General features: G+C 56.2%; 1 protein-coding gene across 1 annotated transcript; it reads left to right on the top strand.

Moving 5' to 3' along the window:
* Window positions 1-394: 394 nt before the first annotated feature.
* Window positions 395-19,794, top strand: Lmtk3 (lemur tyrosine kinase 3). The gene is given in 18 exon segments (XM_032895140.1): window positions 395-666; window positions 2,277-2,389; window positions 3,156-3,289; window positions 3,506-3,656; window positions 4,084-4,160; window positions 4,599-4,717; window positions 7,515-7,602; window positions 7,932-8,080; window positions 9,007-9,091; window positions 9,173-9,294; window positions 9,370-9,519; window positions 9,781-10,865; window positions 10,868-12,202; window positions 14,953-15,347; window positions 16,657-16,792; window positions 17,107-17,244; window positions 19,018-19,086; window positions 19,595-19,794. Coding segments are annotated over 18 exon segments (4,587 nt in total). The 5' UTR covers window positions 395-625.
* Window positions 19,795-21,663: the final 1,869 nt, after the last annotated feature.

Here is a 21,663-nt window from a genome sequence, read left to right as displayed (position 1 = left end):
TTAGTTCGTGGACGTCTAGAGCTACAGAGAAGTTCCAGTAGCGCTTGGGTACAGTGAGACCCTGTCTCCACAAAGCGAATACACACAAAACTTAGCTGGTGATTGAGGAACTGGGCATCAAAGCCAGCTTCTTCTGGCAGTCCTGACTCCTGGCACACAGCTGAACTAATCACACTGAGAGTACTTAAATAAACATTTGTTGAGTGAACTTATGAACAAACAGCAAGCTATCCGACCTTATTACTGGTAGCCAATGCCCGGCCTGTCACCCTCAGGCTAAAACCCCCGCAGGTGGAACAACCCACAAACTGAGCCTCCAGCTGGACCAACAAGGACTGCATTTCCCAGAAGACCCTGCGCAGGCCCACAACTCCCTGTAAGCCTCTCTTTCTCCAGGTTCTGGTTCTTCAGTCAGGGTGTCCGCTTTGCTTGCTCACTTCCCGGTCAATCCAATCCCATTCCCTGTACCTTTCTGATCCTCCATTCCACGATGATCCTGCCTCAGTTTCTCCAGTGAGCCTACCGTGAGGCTTCCCCTCCTTCCAGTGCCCCCAGCGAGCAGTGTTGCGCGCGCAGCTCCGGTCCAGCCTCACTGAGGGGGACGAGTCGCAGGTATTCCTGGACCATGGAGACATCCTCGCCGAGAGCGGCAGTCCGCGCTTCCGGGTGTGTCTGCAGCTCTGTGTGCCGCCGCGTAGGGTGGGACCCCGAGACTGCAGCCTGGCACGTGATGTGTGTGTGTGTCTGTGTGTTTGTGTGCGTGTGTCTTGTCTGATGTGTCGGTGTCCCTGCCGGCCAGGTTCCAGCCTTACCTCTGCCAATCCCCTGTACTGTGCATGGGGCAGTTGACTGCCTCCCTCTGTGCCTCAGTTTCCTTACCTATACATTGGGCATGATCAAAGCATCTGTCTCGGGGGCTGTTGTAATGATTGGAAGGTAATACCGTAAATCTTGGGAAACGCCTGGCGCAAAGTAAATCCTGCTAAAGAATAAATACATGAAATAAACTACGCTTATGCATCTTTTGTGCCCATGTGTGTTGGTGTATGTGATGTGAGGCTGCAGTGGATAAGGAGTCCTCGTAATCACGTCTAAAGAGTGTCCATTCGTGCTGTCTGTTTAGGTAGGTGGTGTGCCTTTGTGTGTAATACGTGTGACTGTACTTTTGCACAGGGTGTGTTTGTGTCCCTGTTCTGTATTTGTGATTTTGCATAAGCTATGTGGCTTTGCATGTATGAAGTGTGTGTTCCCGTGTGCATGTATGTGATATGCGTTTGTCCCTGAAGGTGAGCAGTGTGAATACCCAGTGCCTGAATACATGCATGTGTTGTTCCTGTGTGTTCACATATGTGACTGATTAGCCTGTATCTGTGTGCATGCAGCTGTCGTTACGTGTTGAGTTAGTGATTTCTGTGTGTTCTTTGTTGCCTGTGTGGAATATCAGTTAGTGACTGCATGCCTCCTCGTGTCCCAAAGGGTCTGAATGGATCTTTGTGATAGCTCCCTGTGTTTGGAGCTCTGTGTTGCATGTGTGCGTGTGCGTGCATGTGATGCTGGGGTATTCCTGTGTGGCTGGGTGAATCTGTACCAACCAGAGTCTGGACTGCCTATGCCTTCTCAGTGTGGTCTGTCCCTGTGTCTTTGTGTGTGACGTGTCTGTGTCTCCGTTTGCTGATGGCTGTCCATCTTTGTATGAGATGCGCTTGTGAAGGTTCCTGTGACATGTGTCAGCTGTGTGTAGGCTGTGTGGGCTTGATATCTGCATCTTAGCATGTAGCACACGTGTGGGCACCAGTGTTGTGTCACAGTGGTGTCAGGGCCACGCACTGTGGACCCTGCCCCCCTCCAAGGGTCTGTTGGTCTCTGTCTGTCCCTCCTCCCCCTCCCTATTCTCCCCTCCCGCCTGGCAGCCAATGCAACCGGGAACCAGTTGCCATGACAACGCTCCCTCCTTCCTCCTCCCACCCTTCCTCTGACAGGCTCTCTGCTCCCCCAATCCCGATTGTCCTCGGGGGCGGGGCCCTCGTTCTCTCCCCCCCATCTTCCCCTCCCCCCTACCCCAGCAACCCCGGCTCCCCAGCTTCTCTTCTCCGTCCGCCTCTCCATCCCTTCATCCGTCTGTCCTTTCGAGGAGGGGGAGGGGGGTATCTGAAACAGTAAGCAACCCCTCCCTCCCCCTGTCCTGCATCTCCCGCCCCTCTCCTGGGCTGGGGGAGGCCAGGGTTGAGCAGGTCCCCATGGCTGGGGGCTGAGGGCCCGCCCCCCCTCCTTCCCAGCCGCCGATTCCTCCACCTCCCTTCCATCCTGGACAAGATGCCTGCACCCGGCGCACTCATCCTCCTGGCGGCCGTCTCCGCCTCCGGCTGCCTGGCGTCCCCAGCGCACCCGGGTGAGTATGTCCAGCGGTCCGCGGCTCGCGCCCCACCCCCACCGGGCCCGCCCGGCACCTGTGCGCAGTCCCTGGGGACAAGCGGGTCTGCAGGGCTAGGGAGACCAGCCAGGGCGGGTGGGGAGTGGGCTGCGGGCCGAGTGCGTGCTTGTGAGCGTGCATGTGAGCTCATGTGCACGCGAGTGCACACGGGTGCGCGGGGAGATGGAAGGCCGCGGCCTTTGGGGAAGAGAGACCCTATTTCTAAGGGGAACACAGCTCTGAGGCTTTGCAGATACCCCTCCCTCAGGCCTGAGACTGAGGCTAGAGAACAAGTCTGTGTTCCCAGTGTCTTTAAAGGGAACAGTTCTCAGTCACTCTTCAGGTGTGGGGTGGGCAGTGGGTTCAGCTCGGGGCAAATACCTTCCAACAGCCTGCAATTTGGGGATGGTGGTCATGAAGCTGTCTATGGTAGCATATTGTAAATTCTCAGAGCTCCAGACCTATTGCTAGTCACCGGAATGTATCCGGGTTACGGGATGCGTTTGGGGTGGGGGGGTGGGTCCCAGATTGGAACCGGAGAAGGGACCCCACCCCCAACCACCTGGGAAGGCCTTAAACTACAACTCCCACAATACATTAGACCACCTGGCTCCTCTGCCAAGGGGCTCCTGGATTCGGAGCATCATGGGGGTTGTAGTCCGAGACTAGCCCAGGATGGGAGGGGCATGGAGTCCGGTAGCCAGTGTCTTGAAGCCCAGACCCCAGCCCAGCCTTGTGCCCACAGATGGATTCGCTCTAAGCCGGGCCCCTTTGGCTCCGCCCTACGCTGTGGTCCTCATTTCCTGTTCGGGTCTGCTGGCCTTCATCTTCCTCCTTCTTACCTGTCTGTGTTGCAAACGGGGTGATGTTCGTTTCAAGGTGAGGTGCCCTAGGACTAACCTGGGAGAAAGACCCCAGGCAGCAAAGAGACCGGATGTCCCAGGGCACTCCTAAGACCTAGGGCTTTGGGATCCGCACACCAGCAGGAATGGGGCTGGGATTTGAGGGACAGGCCTGTGAACTGAAGGGAGGCAGGATGGTGGCGTCTCAGCACCCTCCTCCCGATGCTCCCATTCTTCACCTCTCGCACCCCAGGAGTTTGAGAATCCGGAAGGGGAGGACTGCTCTGGGGAGTACACCCCCCCTGCGGAGGAGACCTCCTCCTCACAGTCGCTGCCTGATGTCTATATTCTGCCGCTGGCAGAGGTCTCACTGCCAATGCCTGCCCCGCAGCCTGCACACTCAGGTACTGCCCCTTACACCCCAGGATCCTTCGATCCCAACACTGAGGGTTTTCTTTCGTGGCTCAGGGAGGGTAGAGGGCAGAGGGCAGAGTCCTAGATTCGTGGAAGTAACTTATAGGGAGACCACACACACCATCTTGTAGAAAACGCCAGATCTGAGAGAATCCTGCAGGATGGCCCTAACCTGAGAGCCAGTCTATAAGCCAACTAACCAGGCTTGGAGCTAGGATTGCCAAAGGGAAGGGCTGATTGGGCTCTGGGATCTCATGGGCAACCAATGAGGAGGCTGGACCCTGCTATGGAATGTTGGAGACAGCCAATAAAAGGAGAATGTTGTCTACTCTGACTTCAGACCCCTCCCACTGTGGTGGTGTGGGGCATCCTTGATAGGAGAGAAGCTCAGGTCCTCCCCTCCCGCCCCCTCCTCAGACATCAGCACCCCCCTGGGCCTGAGCCGCCAGCACCTCAGCTACCTGCAGGAGATTGGCAGCGGCTGGTTTGGGAAGGTGAGGGGCCTGGGTGGGAGGCAGAGGGGTTATCCATACATCTCTGGCATGTGCTCCTGTTCTGTGTCTACCCCATTTGTCATCTGCTCTCGGCCTCCCCAGTCCCATGCCCTTCAGCCTGCCCCTCCACCTCCACCTCGCACCCACTCCCACCCACCTACCCCCACATCTGTCGGTCAGCGCCTCCCTCCTCACTCCATTGACCACACCGCCTCGCCACCCGGCTCTCCACGCGTCCGTCAGTCTGTCCATCCTTCCATCCGTCCCGCGTGCATCGGATTCTGGGCCTGTGAGTCTCTCACTCCGTGTCTGGTAGGGGAACAGGGAGGTGGGACATTAAGGGAAGGCCTGGGAGTGGTTGGGAGTTTGAAACGTGGGGAGCTGCCCCGGGGACCGGCTAGGCACAGGTCGGCATTGATCGTAGGACTCCTTGATCAGGTGATCCTCGGGGAGGTTTTCTCAGACTACTCGCCAGCGCAGGTGGTGGTGAAGGAACTCCGGGCTAGTGCAGGGCCCCTGGAGCAGCGCAAGTTCATCTCAGAGGCTCAGCCCTACAGGTATGTCCACGGACAGGGGTTCTAAAAACAAAATACCAAGTGAGGAGGTGAGTTTCGGAAGTAGAGGGAAGCCAGTGTGGTGTCAAATCAGGCTTCTGGTCTTAGATTTCTTCATGGCTGTGTGACTCTGGTGCTGGGATCTCCCTCCTGGAGTCTTGGGTCTTCCCTAGAGAAAGCTGGAGACGGAATGGGGAAGTGGTTCCAGGATTCTGAACCTGGTATCTTCATCCCAGCCACAGTTAAGACAAAGCTATCCCCGAGCCTGCCCTACCTCCCTCACCCACTGTGAGGAAAGACCTACAAGCACCCTGGTTAGGCATCGTTCTTAACACACATCGTTGTACTTGGATGTAGTGAGCTTCCAATCTTAGGAAGTGTATACAGCTCACCCATCAAGACGCAAACTTTTTCTGGCCCAGCATAGTTCCAAGCAAGACCTCCCATGGTTCTTCGTGCTCCCAGGGTGCGGCCTCATTTCCCTCGAGCCCACTGGCCCTGCACAGTCGAACACTACAATCTTCTTGCCTCTGTCCTTCTGACCCCCGATTCCCATCCCTTCCCTCCAGCCCCCACACATACTGCAGTTGCTTTCTTGCCCCAAGGCCTTCATTATTGCTTCTCCCGCTCTGTAGACTACCACATCTTACCTGCCCTGTCTAATGCAGAACTGGGGGTTCATGCTCCCTGTAGTCTTAGCTCAGAGGCCTGCCCTTGTCCCAGGCCCAGGTTAGGAGGGCCTTCTACAGGTATGATGGGTGTTACCTTCAACTGTACTTAGAATGCTGAGGCAGGAGGATTGTAAGCTTGAGGCCAGCCTGGGCTGCAGAAGGAAACCCTGTCTTAAAAGGTGTGTGTGTGTGTGTGTGTGTACGCTTGCTGGGGTCTTAATTTTGCCTTACTATTTGCATATTGTCAGCCTTTCTCTAGACACATGGCTAATTAAATTTAGGGTAAATAAAATGAAATCAGTCTAGAACACCAGATGTAGTCAGTGTTTCACCCCTGCAATCAGAACTTGAAGGAGACTGAGGCTGGAGGATCTCTAGGAATTTGAAGCCAACTTAGGCTACAAACAAATGACTTTAAATATTCACTTCCTGAGTGACACTTGCCACATTTCAGGTGCTTCATAGCTGACCCATGTCAGAAATCTCTTGGGACAGCACAGGCTGACTGGCTGCTCAGTGTCTTTCCCACCTCTGAGTTTTACAAGTTCCATCAGTCCTCAGCAGACATAGACCTTGAACTTAAATCCCAGCTATGTGGCACTAGGCAAGTTGCTTCACTTCTCCGATCCTCTATTCCCTTCTGGATCACCCTGGTCTATATTCTGCCTCACAGAGTTGTGGTGAAGCCCAGGCTTTCTCTCCCCATTGCCCTAGGTCGCTGCTTCCTGTCATTCCTCAGGTTCCAGGCACTGTCCCCCAAGCAGGATGTCAGCAGACTCATCCTAGGAGGGGAAGGGCTGAGGTCTCAGCCAGGCTGTGGTTGTAACAGATACTAGCCCTGCTGGCCCTGGTGCCAAAGTAACCCTTGGCATCTACTGGGCAGTGTTAGAGATAGAACTCATCTTTACCAGCCCCACGCAGTTTGGAGCATGAGAACAAGGCGGGTCATGAGGAGGGGAAAGGTCTGTAGGAGTGACTTTGAAAGACTGAGGAGTCTGGGTTCTGTAGGAGCTGGCAGTCTAGCAAAGCACTGTGGGAAGCTGGTTACAGTAAGAGGGAACGGAGAGTAAGGGTTGGGCTGTGGCTGGAAGTCACAGCTGGGATAGAGGGTGAAAGCCTAGTCAAGCATATGTCTAAGTGTTGGAGTAAATGCAGCAGGCCTGCCTGGTCCACCTACCATGTATCTCAGCACCGAAGGCCGAGGCGGGAGGATGGTGTGTTCCCAGGCAGCCTCCATAACATAGAATAGCCGACCCACCTGTACCACAAATAGCCCCTCTCCCAGCGCGTCCAGAGCCTCATACAGGTACAGGAGCCACTGCCATCCATCAGAGGACATAAGCAAAGGAGTCAGGGCGACTTCCCTGGGAGACTGGGGAAGAATTCGGGTGCAAGGGTGAATGAAGAGGCAGTGAAGCTGTTTGGGGGACCGATTGCAGCTGGGGCCTAAGCCATGGAGAGATGGTGCAGGGGTTAAGACTGTGCACTGCTCTTTCAGAGAACCTGAGTTTAGTTCTGGGAACCTTGTAAGTAGTCAGATGGCTCACAAGTGCCCATTGCTCCAGCTCCAGAAGATCTGATGCCCCCTCCTGGCCTTCATGGGTACCTGCACTCGCAGGCACACACCCATACATAAACACACCTATGTAGGCATAATTCTAAACGATTATAAAATAAAGGGGAAAAAAAACAGTGAAGGCCAGGCAGGTGCGGTAATTCACATCTTTAATCCCAGCACTTAGGATGCAGAGGCAAGTGGATGTCTGTGAGTGTGGTACCAGCCTGGTCTACGTAGGTAGGTTCAGGACAGCCAGGGCTATGTAGGGAGACCCAGAGTTGAGAGGGAGAGAGAGAGGCGCCCCCCCCCCTCCATAGAGAAGGGCTCTAAGTACAGAGACCCCGAGCAGAGCCTGGGTAAAGTGGATTCTGGCCAGTGAGTAACTGGAACACCAGTGAGCATCTCATGGGGCCACTGGGAAGCCATAGAGAGCTGGAAACATGCCAGTGGGAGGTCAGGGACAATCTGAAGGGGAGGTGTAGTACTCAGGTCAGGTCTACATGCCTGGGAGAGGGTTTGGCAAGGCAAGGCTCTGTACGATAGACACAGGCTTCTTTCCTGTCCCTTAAAGGAGCCTGCAGCATCCCAACGTCCTCCAGTGCCTGGGCGTCTGTGTGGAGACCTTGCCCTTCCTGTTGATCATGGAGTTCTGCCAGCTGGTGAGGGGTCTGGGGAGGGGGAGTGGCTGCTGGGAGCTGCACCTCAGCTTTGGTCTCAGGACTCCAGGGTCTCAGATCCCTGCAGTCAGTCACCTGTGTGACTGTGTTAGCATTCCTTTTTGTCTTTTTATATTTTGGGGGCTGGGGGTTGAATCCCGGGCATCATGCATGAGTGGTGAGCATCTGACCCAACTAAGCTACATATCCAGGCTGTGTAAGTGACGCAGCAGAGGAGACTGAGGCTTGGAGGGGCTGGCTGTCTAATGTGGGGCAGGGGGTGCTTTGTGCTCTCCTCAAAATGTGCTGAACTGCCCTTGTTTCCCTCCCAGGGGGACCTGAAGAGATACCTTCGGGCCCAGCGGCCACCTGAAGGCATGTCCCCTGAGCTTCCCCCACGAGACCTTCGGACATTACAGAGGATGGGCCTAGAGATTGCCCGAGGACTGGCGCACCTGCACTCCCACAACTACGTGCACAGGTGAGCTGGGTGCACCCACAGCAGGGGACACGGGGAAGAACTGAGCAAGCAAGGACTCTAAAGTGGCAGGCACTCTCAAGTTTTGAAGGAAAGGAAGGGGAGGGGTCAGAGGAGGGGAGGAGTCAGGGGAGGGGAGGAGTCAGGAAAGGGGGAGGAGCAGGAAAGTAGAGCGGGATTTCAGGAAAGGAGAAGAGCTGAAAGAGGAGGAGACCGGCTATGGTGGCTCTGGCCTATAATCTCAGCACTCAGAAGGCCGAGGCAGGACGATCCAGCAGAGCTGGGGCCAGCCTAGTCTACATAGCGAGTTCCAGAACAGCTAAGGATACAAAGTGAGACCCTGATGGGAGGGGGAGAGGAGAGAGAGGAGTCAGGGAGGAAAGGAAAGAGCTTTGAAAGGTAGGGAAGAGTCAGGAGAGAGAAAGAAGGGAGTCTAGGGAGGGAAGAAACCGGAGAAAGGGGGCAGTGCTAACAGAGGAAGAGAGAGGGAAGACTGAGGTGTCAGTAAAGAAGGTGGAGGAGGGGTGGAGGGTAGAGTGCTTGGGTCCCCAAGGCCCTGGGTTCGGAAAAAAAAAAAAAAAAAAAAAAAAAAAAAAAAAAAGAAGGTGGAGGAGGAGGAGAGAGGGGAGGAACTAGCAGAGGAAAGCAGTATTCAGGGGAGGAGCCAGGAGAGGAGCGGCTAGAGGAGATGAGGGGTCAGGAGAAGAAGGACCCAGAAGAAGAGGAGGAACATGGCGGGGGCGGGGGGCGGGTGGGGGAGGTGGGGGAGGAAGGGGTTAGGAGAGGAGGTACCTGCACGCACGCACGCACGCACGCACGCACGCACGCACGCACGCACAAGATGTGCAGAGTTGTGAGAGGGAAGGAGAGACATCGCACTGTGGGCAGGGCTTTCTCCTCACTCCGCCTCCCCCATCCCTACTCCGCAGCGATCTGGCGCTGCGCAACTGCCTGCTAACTTCAGACCTGACTGTGCGTATTGGAGACTATGGGCTGGCGCATAGCAACTACAAGGTGGGCAGAGCGTGTGAATGTGTCTATGCGTGTGGATCAGTGTGTGTCACCTGCTGACCTGCTGACCCCGCCCACCCCTAGGAAGACTACTACCTGACACCCGAGCGCCTATGGGTGCCGCTGCGCTGGGCAGCGCCCGAGCTGCTGGGCGAGCTGCACGGCAGCTTTGTGCTAGTGGATCAAAGCCGTGAGAGTAACGTCTGGTGAGGCTATGGTTGTTGCCTGGGGGGATGGGGCTCCACTTCTCCCTGACCTCTGACTTCTGACCTCCCACACAGGTCCCTGGGGGTGACACTCTGGGAGTTATTCGAGTTTGGGGCACAGCCTTATCGTCACCTATCCGATGAGGAGGTCCTGGCCTTTGTTGTCCGCCAGCAGCACGTCAAGCTGGCCCGACCCAGGCTCAAGCTGCCCTATGCTGACTATTGGTGAGGCACCTGACTCCCAAACTTTGTATCCCAGCAACTGAGCCTCCATGAATCCACCTTTCCCCATTACCTGATGCCTGAAGTGGGCAAACTGAAGCAGGGGAGTGGCACATCGAAGCTCTGCTTCATTCCCTCTCCTCCCCGAGGCCAACCCCGCCCCCTCTCTGTTTTTCTCTGCATCTGACTCGGGTCTTGGTCTTTAGCCTGTGTCCCACTCCTCTGGACGTTTCCCCTCTTCATTATCCTCTCACTGGTCCCCAGGTATGACATCCTGCAGTCTTGCTGGCGGCCACCAGCCCAGCGCCCCTCGGCCTCTGATCTACAGCTGCAGCTCACTTACCTGCTGTCTGAGCGGCCTCCCAGACCCCCTCCTCCACCACCCCCTCCCCGAGATGGGCCCTTCCCCTGGCCCTGGCCCCCCTCCCATAGTGCGCCACGCCCGGGGACCCTGTCCTCGCAGTTCCCCCTTCTGGATGGCTTCCCCGGGGCTGACCCAGATGATGTACTCACAGTCACCGAGAGCAGCCGTGGCCTCAACCTTGAGTGCCTGTGGGAGAAGGCCCGCCGTGGTGCAGGCCGGGGTGGGGGAGCACCTCCCTGGCAGCCCGCTTCTGCGCCTCCTGCACCCCACACCAATCCATCCAATCCCTTCTATGAGGCACTGTCCACTCCTAGCGTGCTGCCGGTCATCAGTGCACGCAGTCCCTCGGTGAGCAGTGAGTACTATATCCGCCTGGAGGAGCATGGTTCTCCACCAGAGCCCCTCTTCCCCAACGACTGGGACCCGCTGGACCCAGGAGTACCCGGTTCTCAGGCCGCCCAGGCTCCCTCCGAGGTCCCCCAGCTGGTGTCCGAGACCTGGGCCTCCCCCCTCTTCCCTGCGCCCCGACCCTTCCCGGCCCAGTCCTCGGGATCAGGTGGTTTCCTCCTGAGTGGCTGGGACCCCGAGGGTCGGGGCGCAGGAGAGACCCTGGCAGGAGATCCTGCCGAGGTGCTTGGGGAACAGGGTACCGCACCCTGGGCGGAAGAGGAGGAGGAAGAGAGCTCCCCAGGCGAGGACAGCAGCAGCCTTGGAGGAGGACCCAGCCGCCGGGGACCCCTGCCCTGTCCCTTATGCAGCCGGGAGGGTCCCTGCTCCTGCCTGCCATTGGAACGGGGGGACGCTGTGGCCGGCTGGGGGGGCCACCCTGCCCTTGGTTGTCCCCACCCCCCAGAGGACGACTCTTCCCTGCGTGCAGAGCGGGCTCCTGGCCGACCTGCCTCTGGTCCCCCCACCTCAGCCCTCTCGAGTTTCTGGACCCCCCCTCATGGGGCGTGAGCGCCCCAGCCCGGGCGGGGGCCACCTCCCTGCCCCCTCCACCCCCTCCCTGGCCTCCATGAACTGGCCGCCCCCGACCCCGCTGGGCCGCCCTGGCCAGTCCAGGCTCAGGCCTCTCGTCTCCGGGCCCCAAGCCGGGGGACAGCGGCTACGAGACCGAGACCCCTTTTTCCCCCGAGGGAGCCTTCCCAGGTGGGGGGGCGGCCGAGGAGGAAGGGGTCCCTCGGCCACGGGCTCCCCCCGAGCCACCCGACCCAGGAGCGCCCCGGCCACCCCCAGACCCGGGTCCCCTCCCACTCCCAGGGTCCCAGGAGAAGCCAACCTTTGTAGTTCAGGTGAGCACCGAGCAGCTGCTGATGTCCCTACGGGAGGATGTGACAAAGAACCTCCTAGGGGACAAGGGGTCGACACCCGGGGAGACAGGACCCAGGAAGGCGGGGAGAAGCCCCGCGAACAGAGAGAAGGGCCCAGGCCCGAACAGGGACCTGACATCCCTGGTCAGCAGGAAGAAAGTCCCCAGCAGGAGCCTTCCAGTGAACGGGGTGACAGTGTTGGAGAACGGGAAGCCAGGAGTCCCGGACATGAAGGAGAAGGTGGCGGAGAATGGCCTGGAATCTCCGGAGAGAGGAGAGAGAGCCCTGGTGAATGGGGAGCCGATGTCCCCAGAGGCCGGGGAGAAGGTGCTGGTGAATGGGGTTCTGATGTCCCCAAAGAGCGAGGAGAAGGTGGCAGAGAATGGGGTCCTGAGGCTGCCCAAGAACACGGAGAGGCCGCCAGAGACTGGACTTCGGAGAGTCCCAGGACCCTGGGAGAAGATGCCCGAGACTGGGGGTCTAGCTCCCGAGACGCTGCTGGATCGAGCCCCTGCGCCCTGCGAGGCAGTCTTGCCCCAGAACGGCTTGGAGATGGCCCCTGGCCAGCTTGGCCTAGTCCCCAAGAGCGGGAACCCGGACCCCGGGACCGAGTGGAGAGTCCCCGAGAGTGGGGGGGCACCGAGAGCCCCCGGGGCTGGGAAGCTGGACCTCGGGAGTGGGGGCCGAGCCCCGGGGGGCGCGGGGACGGCCCCCGCCGGCGGCCCCGCAAGCGCCGTGGACGCAAAGGCCGGATGGGTAGACAACTCGAGACCACTGCCACCTCCGCCTCAGCCACTGGGGGCCCAGCAGAGGAGGCCGGAGCCAGTGCCCCTGAAAGCCAGGCCGGAGGTGGCCCCAGAGGAAGAGCCAGGGGTCCCAGACAACAGGCTCGACGGAGACATGGCCCCCAACGTAGACGAGGACCCCCCCAAGCCGGAGAGGAAGGGCCCGGAGATGCCACGATTGTTCTTGGACTTGGGACCCCCTCAGGGGAACAGCGAGCAGATCAAAGGTGAGGAGGTCGGGAAGGAAAGTGGATGGGCTGATACTGAATGCCTACCCAAGGGTCATTGTACCTTGGGCCTTGGCTGTGTTCCCATCTGCAGTCTTTACTGCTCTGGGTCTCAGTTTCTTCCACCTGCCAAGAATGGATGGCAGGGAACCCCCCTCTCCCACCACCTGGCTAGGTGGTTGTGAGGGGCAGGCCTTGACAAAGTCCTTAGTTACTGCCAAATTGTCACCATTGAGCTCTGGGATGTAATGGAGCCCTGTCTTTATTATTTAAGCTTGTATAGGTGGGGGTCTCCAAGTCAGGAACTAGGAGGTACCCAGAATTGGGGAGGGCTAGGAAAACAGGCAGGGGAGGCCCCTTGTCTAGGAACAGCCACTCCCAGGAAGGCCACAGGTGCTCTTTGTCGCATTGGCTGCTATTTATTTATTTATTTATTTATTTATTTATTTATTTATTTATTTATTTGGATCGAGTTCTGGATGTTTGAATGGTCGTAGCCAGCTCAGAGGTCTGGTGATGCCAATCAGGGCCATGTGAGGGCTCTAAGAAGTTGAGAGTAACCAAGAGCGTGTCACACGTCTCTGTGACAGCACTTGGGAGAGTGAAGCAAAAAGATAGTTGTCAACCTGGGCTACATTTCAAGTTCCAAGCCAGTCAAAGATATATAGTGAGAGCTAGCCTCAGACAAAACAGAAAGGCTGGGGAGATGGTTCAGTAGGTGAAATATTGATCCTAAAGCCACATAAAGCAGGTGTGGTGATGGGCTCGGAACTCCAGCCCAGCTACTCAAGGCCAGTGAGTGATCCTTTCTCAAAAGAGGTGGATGGTGTGGAGGAATTCTGAGGTTGTCTTCTGTCCTACACACACACACACACACACACACACACACACACACACACACACACACACATTTTTGAAGGCAAGCAAGATGACTCAGCTGGTGAAGGCACTTGTCACCCTGTGCCCTGAGTTTGATACCCAGGGCCTACATGGAGGAAGGAAAGAACTAAGTAAGTCCTATAGTTGTTACCTGTACACCACACACGTGCTGTGGTCCACGTGTGCCTACACACATACATAAATACATGCACACAGACATAAGTGAGCAAAACTTAAAAATTTTTAATTAAAAGGCTGGACGTGCTGGCGCACACACATATTCGATCCTAGCAGCAGGAAGCAGAGGCAGCCTGGTCTACAGAGTAAGCTCCAGGAAATCCAGGGCTACACAGAGAAACTGTCTCAAAAAAAAAAAACAAAACAAAAAAAAAAACAAAAACAAAAAACAAACAAAAAAACAAACAAAAAACCCAAACAAACAAACAAACAAAAACAAAATAAATAACAAAATTTTAATTGAAAAAAAAATTTAAAGGAAGCAGTAAACTAAAGAGTCTCTCCAATGTGTTAGGCCATGGGGTATCCATGGCTGGACCCCAGGGGGCCTCAGGCCTTGTGCTGGCCCCTGTAGTAGGCAAGTGTTAGGGTAGCACAGGGTGAGGACCCACTGAGAGGCTAAGGGCAGAAAGGTGAGTCACATGGTGACGCCTCCCTCATGGGAGATAGTGTCCTCCCAAGTTCCTGAAACACTACGGAGCATACTGCCCTGTTTCTATTCTGCACTGGCACCCCACTCAGGTGTCTCAGATGACACCGGGTCACATGGCTCTACTAGGTGAACTAAAATGCCTCAGAGAGTCTGGGTTGGCTTAGGGCTACTGGCTGAAAAGAGGCTAGGAATGGCTTAGGTCTTCCACCCAGGGAAAAAATCCCACACAAATTTCTGCTCCCTGGGAAGCCTTCGTGTTACTAGAGGCTGTCACTGCATCCCTATTGTGGGCATCCATGCGTCTTGACAGCATGGTGCCACAGCGCTCCTAATCCCACCACCTTCTGAGCCAGCAGTAAAGGAGCTAGGAGCACGTGGATGGCAGGGGAGGATGGAGGTGGGCACTAGATGGTGCATTTGGAGAGCTGCAATGGGTCTCACCTACACCGTCCTTCTCTGCCCCCTACTGTCTGTCACCCACCATAGTGCCTGCGGGTGGTTTACTTTCCCATGGGTGGAGGAAGGAGTGGCCCTTTCATTTCCCTGGGAGAAACAGTGGCCCAGAGAGGTGGATGTGCTTGTTGAGGGACACAGTGCAACAGTGAGGTGGGACTGGAAGAAAAGAAAGTGGCCTTGGGGACAGAGAAAGTGCTAGAAGATGACAACCAAGGGCCAGGAAGGAAACTCCCCTTCTGCAGGGAAAACTGGTTCATTAACCCCAGGGATTGTGAGCACTTCCGAGCACAGACCTAAAGCTGCATGAGGGCCAGGGCCATTGTGTTCCGAGGCCAGGCACACTAACCAGGGCTGAACTGCTGCTGTCCTTTGCAGATGTGTGGCCAGAGCATGGATGACTGACTCTTAGAGGTGGCTCAGATCTGGGGACCCCTAGAGCTGAAGAACGTGAGAGACCCAGTTTCAGGCAGAGGGAATGGCATATATAAATGTTGAGTGGGGTCGGGGTGTGTGAAAATAGGGAGTCCTTAAAGAGGCCGGTTCAGAATGGAGAGAACAGGGGGCCTCAGGCTCAGGTGCTGAGGAAGAAGCTTCTTGCTCTGAGTGCTGAGATCATGCCTTGCAGTGGGGAGGAATCTCTCACTCTGCACACAAAAAGGCCCTCGGGAGCCCCTCAGCATAGAGCTGTGGGCAGAGCCTGACTCAGTGTCCCGGGCAGGAGCTCACCTGTCTTCTCCCCTTGCAGCCAAACTCTCCCGGCTCTCGCTGGCGCTCCCACCGCTCACGCTCACGCCGTTCCCGGGCCCGGGCCCGCGGCGGCCACCTTGGGAGGGCGCGGACGCAGGGGCAGCTGGCGGGGAGGCCGGCGGGGCGGGGGCGCCGGGGCCAGCGGAGGAGGACGGGGAGGACGAGGACGAGGACGAGGAGGACGAGGAGGCAGCGGGCTCTCGGGGACCCGGGAGGACGCGGGAAGCCCCAGTGCCCGTCGTGGTGAGCAGCGCCGACGGGGACACGGCCCGCCCGCTGCGGGGGCTGCTCAAGTCTCCACGCGCGGCCGACGAGCCAGAGGACAGCGAACTGGAGAGGAAGCGCAAGATGGTCTCCTTCCACGGGGACGTGACCGTCTACCTCTTCGACCAGGTGAGGGGGGGGCACTTAGGGCAGGTAGCGTCAGAACTGGAGGGAAGTGGACCTCCTGGTGGTCCAGGTGAATGGGGCGGGCCCAGAGGGATTTGCATCTTCTAGTGCAAGTAGCAAGCTCAGTGGGTGGAGACTGAAAAGAGGTGTTTGATGTGGGTGCTGGACAACAAACTCTGGTAGTCAGGAAGAGGACCACACCTTAGCCTCTCTGCATCTCCAGCCTCTTGAGGCTGGGCTTTAAGTGGGGCGGACCTCATCACGTGGAGTTTTAAAATGGAGTGAGTTTGCTTGGTCGCCCAGATCAGTAGTCTCTGCTCTCAGGAGGCAGAGGCGAGACAATCTATAATTAATGTAATCTGAATAGTTCAGGACAGCTAGGGCTACATACCGAAACCCTGTCTCAAACAAATAAATAAGAATGCCAAAGTAACCCGGACCTGAAATCTCCATATTATATATTCTAAAAAGGGTTTATTGCCTGAACGGAAAAAAGGCGTTTATTGCCTGAGCCTCGCTAGATAAACCTGGCGGTGAGACTCCATAGTTTGAGGCCATAGTTGAAAACAGAGTCAGGTTCTGGGTTCAGTCACTGAGACCAAAAGATTCCAAAATGGGACTTTTGTATTTTATTTGTCTGTTTGTTTGAGACAGGTCTCTTTGTATAGTTCTGGCTGTCCTGGAATTTCTAGAGAAGGGTGGCCTGGAACTCAGAGATTCATATGCATCTTGATTTCTCTGTGGAACCCTGACTGTTCTGGAACTAACTCACTTTGTACACCAGTCTGGTCTCAGACTTAGAGATTCACCTGTCTCTGTCTCCTGAGTGCTGGAATTAAGGCGATCCCCACCTTGCCGGGCTCAAGGTGGGACTTGAGAGTTTGAGTGGGGACTGGGGTAATTGTCCCTTGGTGCTCGATCGCTTGGCTAGAGCGATTGGTTGGGAGGCTAGAGGAGCAGGCTGTTAGCTCCAAGACATAGGTTTGGATCTCTGCAGCCCAGATCTTGGAGGTGGCGCTGCGGCGTTTAGAACAGCGTCTTGGGTTAAGTGCTCCCTGAATTTAGGAATTCCTGAGCTGGGCGGGGCTTTATAGCCAGGTTAAGGAACAAAGACCAGAGTGAGATTAGGGCTAGTAGGAACCTTCGAAGGCAGGGAAGGTTCCATTCACTTCTCCAAACAATACAATGTCAGCAATTACAAACTGGGGTGTCAAAAGCCCCAGCAATAACGTTGTGTTTTATTTCTCTTAGGTGATGCGGTGGTTGGGGTGTGACAATAGGTTCCCTATCGTCCTTTCACTTGTTTTCACAGGAGACTCCAACCAACGAGTTGAGCGTCCAGGGCACCCCCGAGGGGGACACGGAGCCATCAACGCCCCCAGCGCCCCCGACACCTCCCCACCCCACCACCCCAGGAGATGGGTTTCCCAACAACGACAGCGGCTTTGGTGAGGGGCGGAACCCAAGATTTGGGCGGCGAGAGGGCGGGGCTTGGGAATGGAGGGAGTGGCCTTATTATGCAATGGGCGTGTCCTGTGGGCAGGGCAGGGCTAAGGAGGACCTGGAAGAAGAGGATTGAATCTAGGAGTCTATCCACTCCTAGGCTAGAGCTGGGAAGAGCTCAGGAAGGCAGGGGCTGGTAGAGCGAGGAAGGCGGGATGGGGGATATCTGAAATGGGAGGGATGGGGCCTTGCTGAAGGGTAGGGCTAAAGGCCTTGGGCTGGTGTGCAAAGCTGGTGTCTAAGTTCACTTTCTCCCTAGGCGGCAGTTTCGAGTGGGCGGAGGATTTCCCCCTCCTCCCCCCACCAGGCCCCCCCCTGTGCTTCTCCCGCTTCTCCGTCTCACCTGCGCTGGAGACCCCGGGGCCTCCCGCCCGGGCTCCCGACGCCCGGCCCGCAGGTACAGTGCTTCCAGAAGACTCTGTCCCACCCCTCCCCAACCTCCCTGCCCTCCCTTGCCTTGCTTCTCTCTCTTCCGTTCACCCTCTCAGTCACATTGGCATCTCCCAGCTCAGACCAGTTGGTTCCCAGTCACATCCTTGGACCGTTACACCCGTCTCTGTTGCTTTAAGGATCCTTACGTACACACTCCCTTGCCTACTTTCCCCATTTCTGAGCTCAGATACCTTGATGGATCTCCATACCCTCTCCCAGGGCACTTAAAGCCAGAGGAGGATATGGCAGACACCCAGAGACAGGAGTCACTATAGTAGCAGCGAACTCACAGCGACCTGCCATATTGCTACCCGCTTAATTTTCACTGGTATCCTGGCAGTGGATTTTAGTTCCACGGTTTTTACAGAAAGAACTGAGGCACTTCCTAGAAAGGAGAGTAGAGCCGGAATTGCGCCCCGGCTGCTGGTCCTGAGTGTTGTTGCCCTTTCGTGGTAAGCGTCTGCTGGGTGTTTTTGTTGATGGAAAGTCAGTTCTCTCCTGCCCCCTGCTGGCCACTATGTTGAACGCCCAGGTTTGTGGGGAAGGAGCGGTTAGGAACATCTCTAACCCTCTTCCCCAAATCCTCTGAGTTCTAGAATTAACCCTGCCTTTTTCATCTGTGTGATGTTGGCCAGCCTCTCTCTGCCTTAGCGTCCTCATCCATAGAATGGGGATGGGATTGGATCCTGCTCCTGAGTGTTATGAGGGTGTAAATGGCCTAATCCCCCCTGGGCATGCCGCCTGGTGGTCATGCCATGATGTTACTGACCCAGGGCTGTGAACAACCTGCAAAACAGATGGAGGCAGAAGGGTTTAGCTAGTTTGAGAAGCAGAAGGCAGGCCTGGGGCTCCTCAGGGTTCAGAGTTGGGCTGAGGGAATAAATGGGACAAGTTACAAAGGACTTGGGGGGCATAGTGGACGCCTTTAATCCCAACACTTGGAAGGCAGAGGCAGACAGATCTCTGAGTTTGAGGCCAGTGTGGTCTACAGAGCGAGTTCCTGGACAGCCAGGGCCACACAGAGAAACAATGTCTTGGAAAACCAAAATATATAATACTACTGTAGAAATAAGTAAATAAAGAGTAAATGACTTAGAACTTTGCCCACAGGGTGCTAGGGAGCCATGAAGGACTGTAAGCAGGGAAGGGCCTAAGAATGGAATCAAATGGAGGTTGGGTGCCTGAGGAGAGACTGGACAGGAGTCTAAGGAGGGGAGGCTTATGCTCTAGGCACAGGGAGAGAGGAAGGCAAAGCAGAGTCCAGGGCAGTAAAGGCAGGATTGGGACTGAATCCCCATCTAACCTCAGGACCCCTACGAGCACAGGGCAGGGTGGGTCCAGGGTGTGGGAACATCAGCCAGATAGTGAGTCAGGATCCAGGCTGCTGGCAAGGTGACCTCACTCTTAGTCACCAGGAGTGGAGATGGAGAGCCCAGTGGTATGAAGCCCCAAATCCTTGCCTACTCTCACAGATACTCCCGCTAGGCATGGGTAGGGCAGCATGTCTGTCTCCCCAGAGCACAGTGGCTGCCCCTTGGCACTCCGTATGCTGCATCCTCACGCTGGGTCCTGAGTGAGGGACTCATCCCATGTACTTTGAGAAGGAGCAGGGCTACATTTTCCACTCAAGGAGGGAAATGGTCTCTGGTGCCTCAATGTGGCCAGACCCGAGCTGTCAGCACAGAGGTGTAAACGGGGGAGGGGCTGACCCCTTACCCCACTGGCCTTGGTGCTCTAGGTCCAGAGAACAAGTCATGCTGTCATGTCCGGGGAGGCTGGGGGATGGGCCTGCGACATTTTGTTGAAGGTACTGTGTGACAGACTGGATGCCAGGACCCAGACCTGAGCGCAGGCCCCATAGTCAGCCTATGCAGTAAAAGTGCACGCAGACACCACATTCCTCCTCACTAACTGGTATATTTAGTTAAAACTCAATACCAGGAAGGGATGCTGGAGAAAAAGTTAAGAGGAAGCAAGTGGTAACCCAGGCTGTCCCAGGGTAACAAGGTAAACCAGAGTAGTTGTGGAAGACCACTAAAGAGGAGGCCTGAACTCCCTAGGAAGACCCTGGGAATGGCAGATGCAAAGACCCTGGAGTAGAATGGTATCTGGACCATTTGAGGCCAGTGTGTCTGGAGCAGAGAGTTGGATGAGGACGGAGAGGAAGGGATGGTGCCGCTTACTGGGCCTTTGCCTTGAATGAGTTGGTTTTCATAAGCCTGTCTCTCCCCTGATTCCCATCCTTTCTCTACTCTCTGTTCTCAGGCCCCGTGGAGAACTGACTCCCCAAAGACCCAGCCCTTTTGCACCCCAAGAAGAGGGTTTGCGAGCAGAATCTTGTGTGGACGATGGAGCCATTGCCCCCGACACTGACACAGCCTCTGGGGAGGTGCCTGAGGCTGGGCCCTCCCTCTCCTCCACCATGTGCCAAACGGGAGGCCCAGGCCCTCCCCCAAGTCCCCCAGATGAGTCCCCTGATCCCCCTGATCCCCCCGACCCCCTCGGAGCCACATGAGGCAGGAAGCCCCATCGCTGGACAGCCACACTTCTTGGAACTGAACTGAACTCTTGGGCCCAGAGCCCCTGGCACAGCAGAGGCCCCTCCTGGCCTCATGAGGGTCACTGGCTTCAGGAACCTGGGCCCCCATCTTGCGTCTCCCCTTCCCCCAAGCCTGGCCCCTAGAGGGGGCCTCTAATTCAAACCTTCGCGTGACATTTTCACATTATTTAAAAAAAAAGACAAAAACAACTTTTGGAGGAAAATGGGGCCTGTGTGTATTTGGGGAGGTGGGAGGGAGATGCCAGGAGTAGACACTGCATCAAAGTCACTGTCCTTTCCTCATAGCCCTGAGGCAAGGCACCCATGCAGCAGTGGAGTTGCCTGCTTCTCCCTTCCGGTCCTTGCTGTTGGTGGCAACCCTGGCTTGGGACCGGGCAGTTTGGGTAATCATGTTCCTGCAGGATCTGAAGCTGTTACAGGGTGACCAGGTGGTGGGAAGGGACTCAGAACTGATCTGCTGAAACTCAACTGAGCCATCTGCTAGCCACTGCCTGGCCTGCCTGCCCACCCTGGCCTGTCTCCATCTACTCATTTCTCCGTTACTGCCCACCTTCTGGGCAGGCACACAAAGTGTCTATATGACCGTGCATGCACACACCCCACCCGCTTCCGACCCTAGACAGATGTTCTTCCACCTGCCCAAACGCTTCTGTCTTTGTCCAGTCTTCCTCGCAGTGACCTATGACTGCTGCTCTGGTTTCTTCCTGTTTCTGTGGTCTCCCATGCATCTCCCTTTTCTCTCTGCCTCAGTTATATGTTGGGTTTTGTCCCTGTCTCCTCCTCCCTCTCGTGGCTGCCTGTTCCTTAGCTTCTCAGTGGCTAGGCTGTTGGTGTCTCTGCACTTGGGTCCCTCATCCCCTACACTTGGGGATCAAATTTACTGGTACATGAAGGGAGTGAACTTACACAGTGGAAGAGCCCAAGCAAGGGTGGGTTTGAGCAGGACAGTATAGAGGGGTGACAGGACATGGGGGGAGGAGGTCAGGAGAACCCAACCATAGGGTTTTCTTTCATCATAGGATTGGATTGCTGCCTACTAAGCTGTGACATGATTGAGAGGCAGGCCTGCCGCATAGGTTGGGGAGGGAACCATGGTAGTAGGGTGGGCCAGGTCTTGGCATCCTAGTTCAAAGAATGAGGGTTAGAGCCCTAATGCTGTGCCAGAGAGGTGGGCTAGGACCATGTGCTCTGTCTGCCTGTCTCACTCTGTATGTGTACCGTGTGTGAGACAAGATCTGTGACCCTGGCTGTCCTGTAACCCACTGTGTAGACCAGGCTGGCCTCCAATTCAGAGATTAGCCTGCCTCTGCCTCCTGAGTGCTGGGACTAATGGCCTCACCACACCTGGCAAGGGTCAGGATTTTTTAGGTCTGAGGAGGAAGGCTGTGGCTTGAACTGGTGGATATGAGGGAGGGACAGGACCGCCATGCCTCAGTCTGAGTAGAGAGGGCCAGACCCCTGGTGAGAGCCAGGCCAATCCAAGGTCTGAGATGCTGTTGTCCTACCCAGTTCAGGGAGCAGCGCTAGAGGTCCAATTCCCCAGGCTGCGGGGGAGGGCTGAGGCCAGGACCCCTGCACCTGAGGGAGGAACCGGGATCAGGACCGCTGGTCTGAAGGAGGGTATACTATCGCACTAGTCCTCACCCACAAACTCATATTCAGTTATCTTCAACCGCAGAAACTTACTGCTTCACAGTGTGGAGGCTACAAGACCAAGACCATCGACATCAGTATTTGGAAAAATCTCTTCCGTGGTTTTGCAAGCCTGGCCTCAGGTAACTGTCGGCACTCCTTGGCTTGTCTGTGCTTTGCCCCTACTCTGCA

This window comes from Rattus rattus, chromosome 2, assembly GCF_011064425.1.
Source record: "Rattus rattus isolate New Zealand chromosome 2, Rrattus_CSIRO_v1, whole genome shotgun sequence".
Classification (NCBI taxonomy): Eukaryota; Metazoa; Chordata; class Mammalia; order Rodentia; family Muridae; genus Rattus; species Rattus rattus.
This window is presented reverse-complemented; position numbering and strand designations above follow the sequence as displayed.